The 11,419-nt window shown below is 46.4% G+C and overlaps 2 protein-coding genes across 2 annotated transcripts; one reads left to right on the top strand and one right to left on the bottom strand.

Annotated features, from left to right (window-relative positions):
• The first annotated feature begins 124 nt into the window (after nt 1–124).
• On the top strand, nt 125–7,380 carry GON7 (GON7 subunit of KEOPS complex). The gene is made up of 2 exons (XM_083839837.1): nt 125–344; nt 436–7,380. Exons 1-2 carry the CDS (start codon nt 161–163, stop codon nt 558–560), a joined length of 309 nt encoding a protein of 102 aa, XP_083695963.1. The 5' UTR covers nt 125–160; the 3' UTR covers nt 561–7,380.
• On the bottom strand, nt 6,468–9,483 carry LYSET (lysosomal enzyme trafficking factor). The gene is made up of 2 exons (XM_083839836.1): nt 9,233–9,483; nt 6,468–7,456 (listed from the first exon to the last, which is right to left on the bottom strand). The coding sequence occupies exon 2, from the start codon at nt 7,438–7,440 to the stop codon at nt 7,045–7,047; it is 396 nt and encodes a 131-aa protein (XP_083695962.1). The 5' UTR covers nt 7,441–7,456; nt 9,233–9,483; the 3' UTR covers nt 6,468–7,044.
• Nucleotides 9,484–11,419: the final 1,936 nt, after the last annotated feature.

The raw sequence follows: 11,419 nt of genomic DNA, 5'->3' as shown, positions 1-11,419 counted from the left end.
GGGGGCGCGGAACCACGTGACCCGCGCGCGGGAGGAGGGAGCGAGGGCGAGGCGGCGGGAAAGCGGCGGTGAGCGCGCGCGACGCGGGTGGGCGGGGCGCGGGGCGCGTCGGCGGCGCGGATTGGCCGGCGGGGCCGCCCGTCAGCGCCTCGGCGGCGCGATGGAGCTGGTGGCCGAGCTGCGGAGCGGCGGCGGGGAGGCGCGCTCGGTGCGCGTGCGGTGCCCGGCGGCGGAGGAGGGGCCGGGCGGGCGGCTGCGCGCGCTGCGCCTGGGGCTGGGCGAGCTGCAGGAGCGCCTCGCGCAGCTGCTGGCGCCGCTCGAGCGGCCGGAGGCGGGAAGCGGCGGTGAGGCGCGGGGGGGGCGGGGCGGGGAGCGGCGGGCACCGGCACCGGCACCGGCAGGGCCCTCACCCGCCCTGCGCGCGGCTCCCGGCAGGCGGCGCCGAGGAGGACGACGAGGAGGAGGAGGAGGAGGACGAAGAGGAGGAGGAGAACAGCGTGGAGGGAAACAGCGTGCCCGAGGACCCCCCGCCGAAGAGGACGAGGGTGCAGCGGCCCTGAGTGAGGCGGCCGGCGGGGCCCCGGCGGTGCGGCCCCGTCAGGCTGTGGGGGCTCCCTCCCGGCCCGCAGGGTTATAGGCACTGCGTGCTGCCCCTGCGGAGCTCGGCGTCGCCTCGAAATGACAATAAAAGGAAAAAAAAAAAAAAGAATCTGTGAGGTGCTTTATAAAAGCTGATCTCTGAGCAGAACAGGAACGAAGGGAAACACAGTGGGCTTTTACAGAGGCTGGCATGGCTTATTGCAGAGAGGAGAAATAGCAGAAATAGTCCAGTAACACAAGTACGTTACATGTAACAGTTCTCGGCTGTACGCATCACGGTAACTCGGCCCTGCTGCGGTAACCTGCGCTTCTGACAGGACAGCGGCCTGTGGAGCGCCATCAAGGGCGCGGCTGCTTCCTGCGTGGGGAGACGTGTCGCTGCTTCCCACACGGCAGCTCCCCGTTTCTGTGCGATGCATGCTGTGAACAGGCGTAACGCTCGTGATGCCCAGCCCCAACACCCGACTGGGGAGCCCGAGCTCTCCCTAGCAGCAGTTCGCTGACTGATGCAATAGCGTGAAAAGTGTTTTTTCGTTCTCACGTGTTCTGCTGGCATAGTATCTGAGTGCTGCAGAAACTGAGCAAATCTTTTAGAGTACAAAAGACAAAGTATCTGAATAAATTCAGACACTAGGCTAGTACCTAGACTTCAGCAAGGCCTTTGACACAGTCTCCCAGAGAAGCTGGCAGCCCATGGCTTGGAGGTAAACACTTTGCTGGCTTAAAAACTGGCTGGACAGCCGGGCCCAGAGTGGTGGTGAACGGAGTGAAATCCAGCTGGCGACCACATTCCCCAGGGGTCAGTGTTGGGGCCCATCCTCTTTAATACCCTTATTGATGATTTGGATGAGGGAATTGAGGGCACCCTCAGTAAGTTTGCAGATGACACCAAGTTGGGGGGCAGTGTCAATCTGCCGGAGGGTAGGAAGGCCCTGCAGAGGGACCTGGACAGGTTGGGTCGATGGGCAGAGGTCAGTGGGATGAGGTTCAACACGGCCAAGTGCCAGGTCCTGCACTTGGGCCACAACAACCCCATGCAGCGCTACAGGCTTGGGGCAGATTGGCTGGAAAGCTGCTCAGAGGAAAAGGATCTGGGGGTGCTCATTGATGCTCGCCTGCACACGAGCCGGCAGTGTGCCCAGGTGGCCAAGAAGGCCAATGGCATCCTTTCTTCTCAGAAAGAGCAGGCAGGCAGCAGAATGGGTCACCCAGGGAAGTGGTGGCGTCACCATCTCTGGGGGTGTTCAAGGAAAGGTTGGACCAGGTGCTTAGGGACATGGTTTAGCGGGTGATTGGTGGTTGGGGGACAGTTGGATCAGATGATCGTGGAGGTCTTTTCCAACCTTAATGAATTCTATGAAATCAAGGATGAATTTTTACAAGCACAAACTTGCCTGCATTTATCTGAAACAGTGCAAGAAGCCGATAAAGAAGTCCAGTGAACATACTAGCATTGAAGGAAGTGCCTTATCAAAATGGCTAAGGCAACATTTTGTACAAAAAGCCTGACTGATAAACATATCAGAAGGGCTCCTTCATGTGATCAGTGCTCATGACATCTTGTATGTGCTCTAACTGCTGCAGCTTCGGAAGCCTGCTGCAAAACCGAGAGCAGCGTTTCACCTTCTTCTCCAGGCTGCAGTCCTAACCCCTACAACAACAGTGTGAGCTGTGGAATCACTATAAAGCAACACAACGTCAGACGTAAATTTGTGCTCTGCGTATGGATAGCCCACTGGCAAATCACAGGCTGAAAACCACTGGTGTAAAGCAACAAACCCTACCTCTCCTACTGTGGAAACAAACATAGCTAATGCACCAGTAACAAGATAACTGCTTTTCTCTGACAGCACAGTCGTGTAATAAAATGCTGCACCTGAGCTCCACAAGAGATTGATGAGCACTGGGTCAAGAACAGCCTTTAAAAAATCATTTGTAGTCCTTACTGTGGCCACAAAACTCTTAAAGAACAAAGAGGGTACTGAAGCTTCGCTGGAACTTGGGTAATTCTAAGCTAGAGGCTTGCCTCTGGTAAGTGCCATAACCCTGGAGCAGGGAACTTACTTTTCTGAGAGCTGCTCCGAGGTAACTAGGTGCAGAAAGCTTTGGTGTGGCTTTTTTACTTGTCAAAAGCAAGCCTGCTTCACATAGACCGGGATTTCAGTGTATGACAGTCTGTTACAGCTTTGGAAAACTGAATTTGCTGGTTCAAACAGATGAAGCTTGAATTTAGCCTCAGTTTAGTCTACAGAGTAAATACTGTGTGTTTAAAGAAAAAAGCTTAAAATCTCTAAGTGTGATACTTATTAGGCACTGACGGATCGGTGGTAGTGCCATCATGCCTGATAACCATGCCAGGGGCAAGACCTTCCCTGGTTCCCAGCACAGACATTCCCTCCTATTACTTTCACCACAAGGACTTGAATGTTATCCCCCATTGCATCCCCAGTGTAGCTCCCACTCCTTCTGCCTTAAAAGTTAGCTTACACGCACGCTACTCCAGAAATCAGATTCTTTCTGAAGTAGACAGTAATCTGTTGGTTAGCACACGACGATCGTGCATCGTAATGTGTGGTAACTGTGCTAGCACCTAGCAGCATAAAAAGCTGAGCAATTGTTTGGGGCCTACCGACTAGCCAAAATTTACCAGGCTACTTACGGAGGACAGATTCGAGCAGAAGTGCCTTTTTGTGGCTGCAGCACGTTCTTTCTTTCCAGAACAGGCCTATACTGCAGGGCTGGCTTGAAGGAGAGCCAGAGATGAGTTGGCTCTTGCAAATTAACTGATGGTTACCAGGCTGCTTTCGTTCATTAAGTCGTGTTGAAACGAGCTTATCATCCAGGACTGGTATATAAAATATATATTTAACTACTACAATAATAAACAAGTTGAACCACTAAACCACCAGAGAGCACCCTTTTAAAACAACAATGGACAAGGCAAGAGAAAATTAAAGGGCAGTTAATAGCAAGTATCCTGCACAAGCTGGAGTTTTGTTCCAAGGGTAACTTAATCCTCATATTTTTAGCTAAACCAAAAAGCTTGCAGCTGTACTTTGCTGCCAGAAGAAACATGCTTCAGCAGAATCACGTTTTATTGCAGCTTACTTCTGGCCATGTTCGAAGGGCTGCAGCCTTAACTTTGGCTCTTCATTGGACCTGCTCTCCCACCAGAGGCGAAGAACTGGCTCGGCAGTACTTCAAAACGAGGCAGAGATTCTCCTGAGGTGGGGAGGTACCATTAGGCGGAGGTAGAGCAGTTAATGAAACTGATGCTGTAGACTGCCCAGGAGTAACGCTCGAGCAGTCTGACAAAGCTTGATCTTGTGACACAGACAAAAAAAAAAAAGCCACAGGGTAAGTGACACAGAGATAAATGTTAATAAACCTTGTTACAGCTACTCACTTTCTTGGCAGGGAAAAAAAAAGCTCCAAATGACTGCTAAGCTGGTAAAGGTTAATTCTTTTTCTCAGAACTTCATCACTGCCTCTATTTTCACAGCTTCTGCTTTAGAAAGCTGTTCGAGTCTGAGCTAAATAATTTTAAGTTAAAAGAGTATGAGTAAAAATAGCTTTTCCACCTCTAAGCAGCAGTTGTAGCAATTCATCTTCTCTGTCCACTTGCAGAAGACTGGTATGAGCAAGTTCTTGTGTGAGCTAGTCACATCTTTTACTAATTCCGTTGCTGTAGAAATGGATGTTATTGTTTGTCATTTGCAATCAAGAACTAATTGAGAAGTACTGTAGTCTTCTAAAAATGTTGTAAAACCAAGCTCAATTAGCCCAAAAGCTTAGCCATTACGTTAATTTGTGTTGCAAGCAATGATCCACAACTGAGAATTAGCCTTGACACTATCTAAAAATCTTCATGGTAATTTCACTACCTGTTTTACAAGTAAAAAGCAATTTAATCATTATTTTTTCTTTGTTTACTCTCTTGGTGATGCTTCACCTGTTTATTATGTCCCACTGGTGCCAAAAATGCTGGTAAAAATGCCTTCCTCCTCTAGCCCTATCATCTAGTATTCCCACACACTGCCTAAATAATTTCTTTCCATTGCTGCTTCCCACCTCAAGCTCAACTCCTTATATACACAGCACTGGCTAGTTCGTGCATCTTTCTGTAGTTGGTGTAAAGCTCACACTTTTAGACAGCTTTAATCTAACGCCTGGCTTCTGATGGAAAAGTCTGCGAACACGAGCCACCGTTCCGTAAGCCACTGCTGCGCCCAGCACGTGCTCCACATCCCGCCTTGGCTCATCGCATCAGATGTGCTGATGAATTTGCTAAAGGCCATAGGGTTGCACAACAATAGCTCAGAAATAGCTCAGACAGTTCTCCCTATCATCTTCTATTTTCAATGCTTCCTCTTATGATGTTCTTCTTTTAATAACTAGACACGCCATAGCAACTTCTCAGTTAAAAAACTACAGCAAGTTAAAAAAAATTTAAAAAGTCCGGACAGACATCTCCCTGTTACACTGAGGTAGAGAAATGGTGAAGGGATTCAGTTTCATCCACCTATCCCCAAAAATTCAGTCGAGAGCCAAGTAATTAGGACTCAGAGAATAAAAAGACAACAAAAGTGATCAAACAGACACAGAGGGAAGGACAGGAGAACAATAAGCTACAGCAGCTGACTGCCAGCACTGCTTTCTAACAGCAAACGTACACAAGAAAATGCCATTCATATATATCTGCATTGACAGACTTCTGTTTATAAACATTGAAAAGTTTTTATTTTATAGATAAATAAGATGATGATTTTTAGAGTTAAGAAACAACACAACTTAAAAGCTCTGGCTCCAAAAGATACTAGAAGTCAGAGTTGATACTTTATTCTTACTCCAGCATATTAGGATGGCAGCTTCCTCCTTTTCATATTGCACTTAGAACTTAAAACCTTCTTGTAAAGGCTACATTGTGTTTTCGGGTCCTAGCACCAATGCTGGCATTTGAAACCACAGCCTGGAAATATCTCCAAATGCAAACAAAGTTTAAGGTGTTGTAACTACCATGCCTGAACATAGCAACACTGAAAATAGCGCTCTTTCCAAAGCTGGAGAAAGCTGACAGGCTCCAGGATTCCCTTACAGCAGTCAGAAGTGGATCAGCATCTGTGATGATTAGGTACTGACAATCATGTACAATCAAAATGATAACTGAGAAGTTTAGCTCATAATGTTTAGGGCCTGCTACTTGCCAAGTCCGTATTTTGCACTGTTTTCACATTCAGGTTACTTCCACAATGGCTCAAAAGCTTAGTTATACTATGAAACAAAAAGGAGAAAAGAAAGAACAGATTTGACATTATTCCAAATACACAATCCAGTAGTTAGAATTAAATGCTATACCGCAATAGCACTGGAAAACGGGGGCTGAAACCAGGGTAAGAAATGTCAGTGGAATTTCAGCATGACTGAGGAAAAACTGCATTCACTGCAGGAAGAAGAATGTATCTTACTCAAATTTCTGGAAGAAACATAGTATCTGTCTTACAACAGTCTTGGAGCGTCCCCCCAACCTAGTATCAGTTAACTTTCACAAATTTGAAGTGTTCTTAATACACCAGCGCTCGCAGAACATGTTTTTACATGTCTGGAGTGAAATCAGAATGGCAGTAAATTCCAATCGCTTCGAATTTTATCAAAGGAGATTCCTACAGGTAGGAGAAGGCAACGCTTAAAAACAACATTTTGTGCGTACTGCAGCCCAATGCCAGCACAAGCTGCTTTTGACATCGTAGGGAAAAAGCGTAAAGCACCAGCCCCCAGGCCTGCGCCACTCCTCACTGCCTACCTGCTACAGCGTGGTATTCTGGTCACCGGGAAAAAAAAAAAGTATGATACCACAGACAAAAAGTACCTTTTTCTCTTTAAAGATTTGCACATACTTTATTCTTTGCTTCCTGTATTTCCTAAATTTATTTTAAAAAAATTCCTTAAAAACCAGCACTGATGTAGATATGGATTACTTAAAAGAAAAAGCAAAGAATTGTGCTAAGTGCAACTTTTATAATCAAGTCTGATTTTTTGTCCTTTTACATTTATCACAAAAGAAGCATCTTTTCATTGATTTTACTCCAAGGGAAAACAAAGAAAGTCATTATTATTTTTTTTTGCACAGGAGTAAAGTTATGGACCAGAAACTTATTTCCCCACAGAACGCTTCAGATGGAGTGTAGCAATTTTGCATCATTAAGGCAAAATGAGGAATATTTCCATCAAGTGTCACACAGGGCTCTCCCACTCAAGTCACTTGGACAGACCCATACTTTAAAAAACTTCCGTAATTTTTTTTTTTTAAATAGAAAACAGTCACCGTTCATTGCTTAACAGTTTCAAAGAAAAGGCTCTTTCCAGCCTTCACTCAGAACTTCAGTCTCGTGATTAGATCAGGCATATGCAATTGCTTCAAAACAGCTACGGAAACTAGAAATTGAGTTAAGTGTCAATCAGCTGTAATCTACTGATCTGATTAGAGGCCTTCACAAATGTTTGATGACGATTGCAAATAACAGCCAAGCAGATAGGAATGATGCAATAGCCAACAGTTTTGGGGTCAGCTCTTGTACAGGAATAGAGGAACAAGAACATCTGTAAATATGGTATTAAAAAGATTATAGTCCACAGCCAAAAAGGCAAGGATAGCAGTCGTACTTTTAAGGAGTGCGTCCATGTGGTTCCTTCCTGTGGTTCCTTGGGATGTTGCTGAATGTGCTCCAGTGCTAGTTTGTTGTAAGTCTCATTGATTTCAAAGACATAATAAAAAGCTGCAGCACTTGCTAGCAAGTACAACCCCACACCAATCCATCCCATCCTCTGGCGGAAGTTCATCATTCTCCATGCTCTGCACCTGTAACAAAACAAGAAGTACACATTCAGTAGAGTTTGGAGAAGGGGGACACAGGTGGCACTTGATTTTCATAAGGTAACTTTTTTATAACTTTCCTAACACACCAGTAAAAAAACCAGCATGCACACATTTCTAAATACCTGAGTTCGCTCTACATCAGAGGAAAAATCATGTAGTTCTACATCAGAAACAGGCTCATGGTAGCTGTATACATTGCTCCATCAATAGCTCTGGCTAGTGTAGGGCCTGCTAGCTATTAAGTTCTGCCAGGCTGAAGTCAAGTATTGAGTTAACAAAACAGAAGTTGTGAATTGGCTAAGTTATTCATCCAATCTGCTACCAGTGATTCTAGCCACACAGTGAGACTATATGAGACTTTCCATAAATTCAGAATTTCTGTACAGCTCTTTCGTGTCTAAAACAAACATGCTGCCAGCCAGTTAGTAACATGAGCATCACTACTTGTTTGCAGTGCACCAACGTCCAGTTTAATTAAGCTTTAGCTGAGTGCCCATATAGGAACCCTATAAAAAAAAGTTTCAATTTTACACATGAGAAGGTATGTACTAAAGCTGTGTACCTGTCCCATTTGTGCACATGAGGATATGTGCTATAGGATGTTACCCGTAATTAACTGTATTTCTGCTCTACCTGTGTAAACAGTTGCACTATGCCTTCTGGAGGAAAGGAGGTGAACGTGGGTATTAGTAACGGGGGTATTCGTAACCGACTCATTGCAGAACAAACCAGACACCCATCAACTGTCTGCCCCCCCCCCCCCCCAAAAAAAAAAAAGCACAGTAACTGAGGCTCCACACACACCACTGTGCTCAACTTTTAGCTGCTTTAAAATCTCTGGCTGGCTGTACGGGTCTAAGTGACTTGAAGCCTTCTTTAAACCAGCCACAAACACACTAGGTAAAGCACCTTCACTAATAGCAAAGTTGTTGCTTTCCCTCAAGATAGCCCTTGGGCAGGGCAGGGGGAGCCCCCACTCCACTGCAGCTGCCCGGAGTTCTACCAGGCACAGTTAATCAGACTGCGGACCAACAGAGCCTTCCCTAAGATTTTTTGAGAGGATCAAAGTCAATTGTTGGAGAACTGTTCTAAACCAAATATATCACGAGCTAACTGGTATTTCTAAATATACTAGATAGCGAGCGTGCTTGTTTAAGAGATGTTTTATGCATACTGAACAGTGACTATTAACAGAATTACATGAGAGTTAGACACCATTGACACCAAAGCCATTACATCTTTTTAGATCCCCCTTCCCAGGGCTAAATTAATCTTCCTAGGCACCAATCTCCACAGACTTTCTGGTTTTTCACATCTGAAGGACACCCTCAGTCCTGACCCGGCAGAATCTGACCAGGGTGGCACTGGGGAAGTTGTTCTGGCCCTCACACTGCTACGGTTCAGGTGGCTAACACAGTCAGACATGCAGTGAAACGCCACAGAAAACCGTTAGTTTGGTGCATACTTGTTGTTTACCTTATACTTACATATAACTTATCAGTAATGTTAGCTTTGTAATACACCGAGTTAATGCTTTTAGTTAAACAACACAGAAACACCTAAGGAGCTATTTGGGTAAGTTTTTCCCCAATGGATTCCTAAGCTCCAGAGTTCACGTTTACCTCACAGCTTAAGTTGTGAGGCGTTTTTTTTTCCCCGCTGCTCATTTCCCTCTGGAGACGCTGCTTCTACCTGCAGCTCCCCGAGCCCCCCGCCCCGGGCTCCTCCCGTGCCCTCACCCTCCCGGCCGCCCCTCACCTTCCTCCAGCGGAGAAGGAGGGAGCGGGAGGGCGGCGGCAGGCGGCCCGCTCCCCTCAGCCCGCGCCGCCGCACCGGGAGGCGGAGGCGCCCGCCGAGCCCCGCCGCCGCTGCCGGCCCGCTGCCATCGCCGCCCGGCCGGCCCGGAACCCCGCCGCTTCCGGCATGAGGAGAACCACTGCCGGGGCGCGCCCGGCCGCATCCGAGGCGGGGCGAGGCGGGACGAGGCGCGGCGCGGCGCGGGGCGGGCGCTGGCCGGGCGGCGCGTTGGCCGGCAGCCATCTTGGCTCGGGCCCGCGCCCCGCCGTGCCGTTGGTGGCCTCGCCCAAAATGGCGGCCGGGGCGTTAGCGCCGCTGCGGGTGGCGGCGCGGGTGTCCGCAGCGCGGCTGTTGTCACAGAGGGCCCGCTCGAGGGGCGGAGAGCCCCAGCGACGGAAAATACCAGAAAGTGCTGGTGGGGGTTACTGTGTTGTGGAACAGTCCCTCCAGTGACAACGTAGCGTGCAACAGCGTGTGTTTATACATAAACTCCTACTGCTTGCATGTTGCTACTGAATTAAATCATTAGGAAAAAAATCCACAGTGGAAAAAATTAAGCCAGAAAATCTTCTAAATATCTTCTCTGCAGATATCCAAGGCCCGCCTGGACGCCTACCTCAGCAGCCTGCTCTAAGGAACGTGCTTTGGCAGGGGGGTTGGACCTGATGATCTTTCGAGGTCTCTTCCGACCCCTACAGTTATGTGATTCTGTGATTAAATTGACCAAAAAATGTGTTTTGTCACCTCCATGTGGTTCACTAGTTTGCATCCCAGTCATGGTTGGAAAGTGTGCAGAATGTGTTTCAACATCTGTCTGAATTCAGTAACTGGTTAACAGGTTTCCTGTGCTAGTTAAAAGACTTCAGGAATTGCATAGCATTACACGTCAAATGTAAACTTTTTGCTAAATTGTTAACATATCAGAGTCATGAGCAAACTGCTGTTTCCTAATACTACTTATGCTCCTTTCTGAACGCTTCCTAATACTACCTATGCTACTTTTTATGCAACTTACTCTTCTTTCTGAACTGCTCCATACATTGAATTTACTGTGACTGAAATGGATTTCAAATCCATATGATTTGTCAGCACCTTGACTTATGCTCAGTTTGTGTTGGAAATGTCTGACTCGTTGGCAGTCAGCATCAAATTCTGCTCTCTAGTTGGTGATCCAAATCATTAAAAAGGAAATATGGAGAGATGAGAAGATAAATGGGATGTTATAGAGAAACAGTATGGCCACAGTTCATACACATCCAGCTATAATTAAAAAGATGACTAACAGAAAATTTTAAAAGGGGCGTTTAAGATATTAAATCAATAACTTGGGGGGGGGGGATATAAAATAAACCTAGTATTTTCTGCCATTTTTCTTGGGGGACATAGTAGGTGTTTTGTTTTTTTTAAGACACTATATAAAGCTTCTGCAAAATCAGTTTTAGGCTGGCTTGTCCTGTTATGCTTGCTGTTTCAATAAAAATATGTTAGAAAGTAGTGTTTTGGATTATACCCAAAATAGCTGAGGACTAAGTGTATGGTGCTGCAGTTGTCACTGGAAAAAACAAACAAACAAACAAACAAACAAACAAAAAACTGTTGAGAAGATCCCACAACTAAAGGCTCAAAGTCTATCTCCGTGGTCACTTTGAGGACCACTAGATGGTGCTCAATACCAAAGACAAAGCCAACCTTTCACCGGCCAGGAGTCACCCAGCCCGACTCCCAGTTCAGAAGAGATTTTGTACTTTAGTTGAATCATCTTTCATGAAGTTTAAATGAACTGCTAGTGTAGTTCTAATGAATGATGTTGTAGATGCGAGTAACCACACAGAGTTGGGATGTTGTTCAACATTAAATGCTATTCTTTCCCTTCTTACTTGTATTCTTTCTTTCTTACCTACCTGCAGGTACTCAAGTCCCAGGTGATCCAGAAGTAAATAGAGTTTTCCTGCTGGTTGCTTTATACCTGACTGACCTTCTAATCAAGTGTGGCTTTCTTGCATCATCTTATATTGGTATTAGAGGTAGTGATGGGAAATTGAATAGCTGCTGCGTAGAGCCCATTTCCTTAAAAATGCTGACCTAGTTGTTAAAGAGGAAGGTTTCAGTGAGAACAAATATGCGACTGTGTGATTGGCTTGGCAATGC

Source organism: Anser anser, assembly GCF_964211835.1.
Source record: "Anser anser genome assembly, chromosome: 5".
NCBI lineage: Eukaryota > Metazoa > Chordata > Aves > Anseriformes > Anatidae > Anser > Anser anser.
This window is presented reverse-complemented; position numbering and strand designations above follow the sequence as displayed.

Bases quoted from the DNA above. Each gene is read 5' to 3' on its own strand.
- GON7 (XM_083839837.1), top strand. From the start codon at position 161: ATGGAGCTGGTGGCCGAGCTGCGGAGCGGCGGCGGGGAGGCGCGCTCG. The intron at 345-435 runs GTGAGGCGCGGG...GGCTCCCGGCAG, and splicing joins GCCGGAGGCGGGAAGCGGCG to GCGGCGCCGAGGAGGACGAC.
- LYSET (XM_083839836.1), bottom strand. From the start codon at position 7,440: ATGATGAACTTCCGCCAGAGGATGGGATGGATTGGTGTGGGGTTGTAC.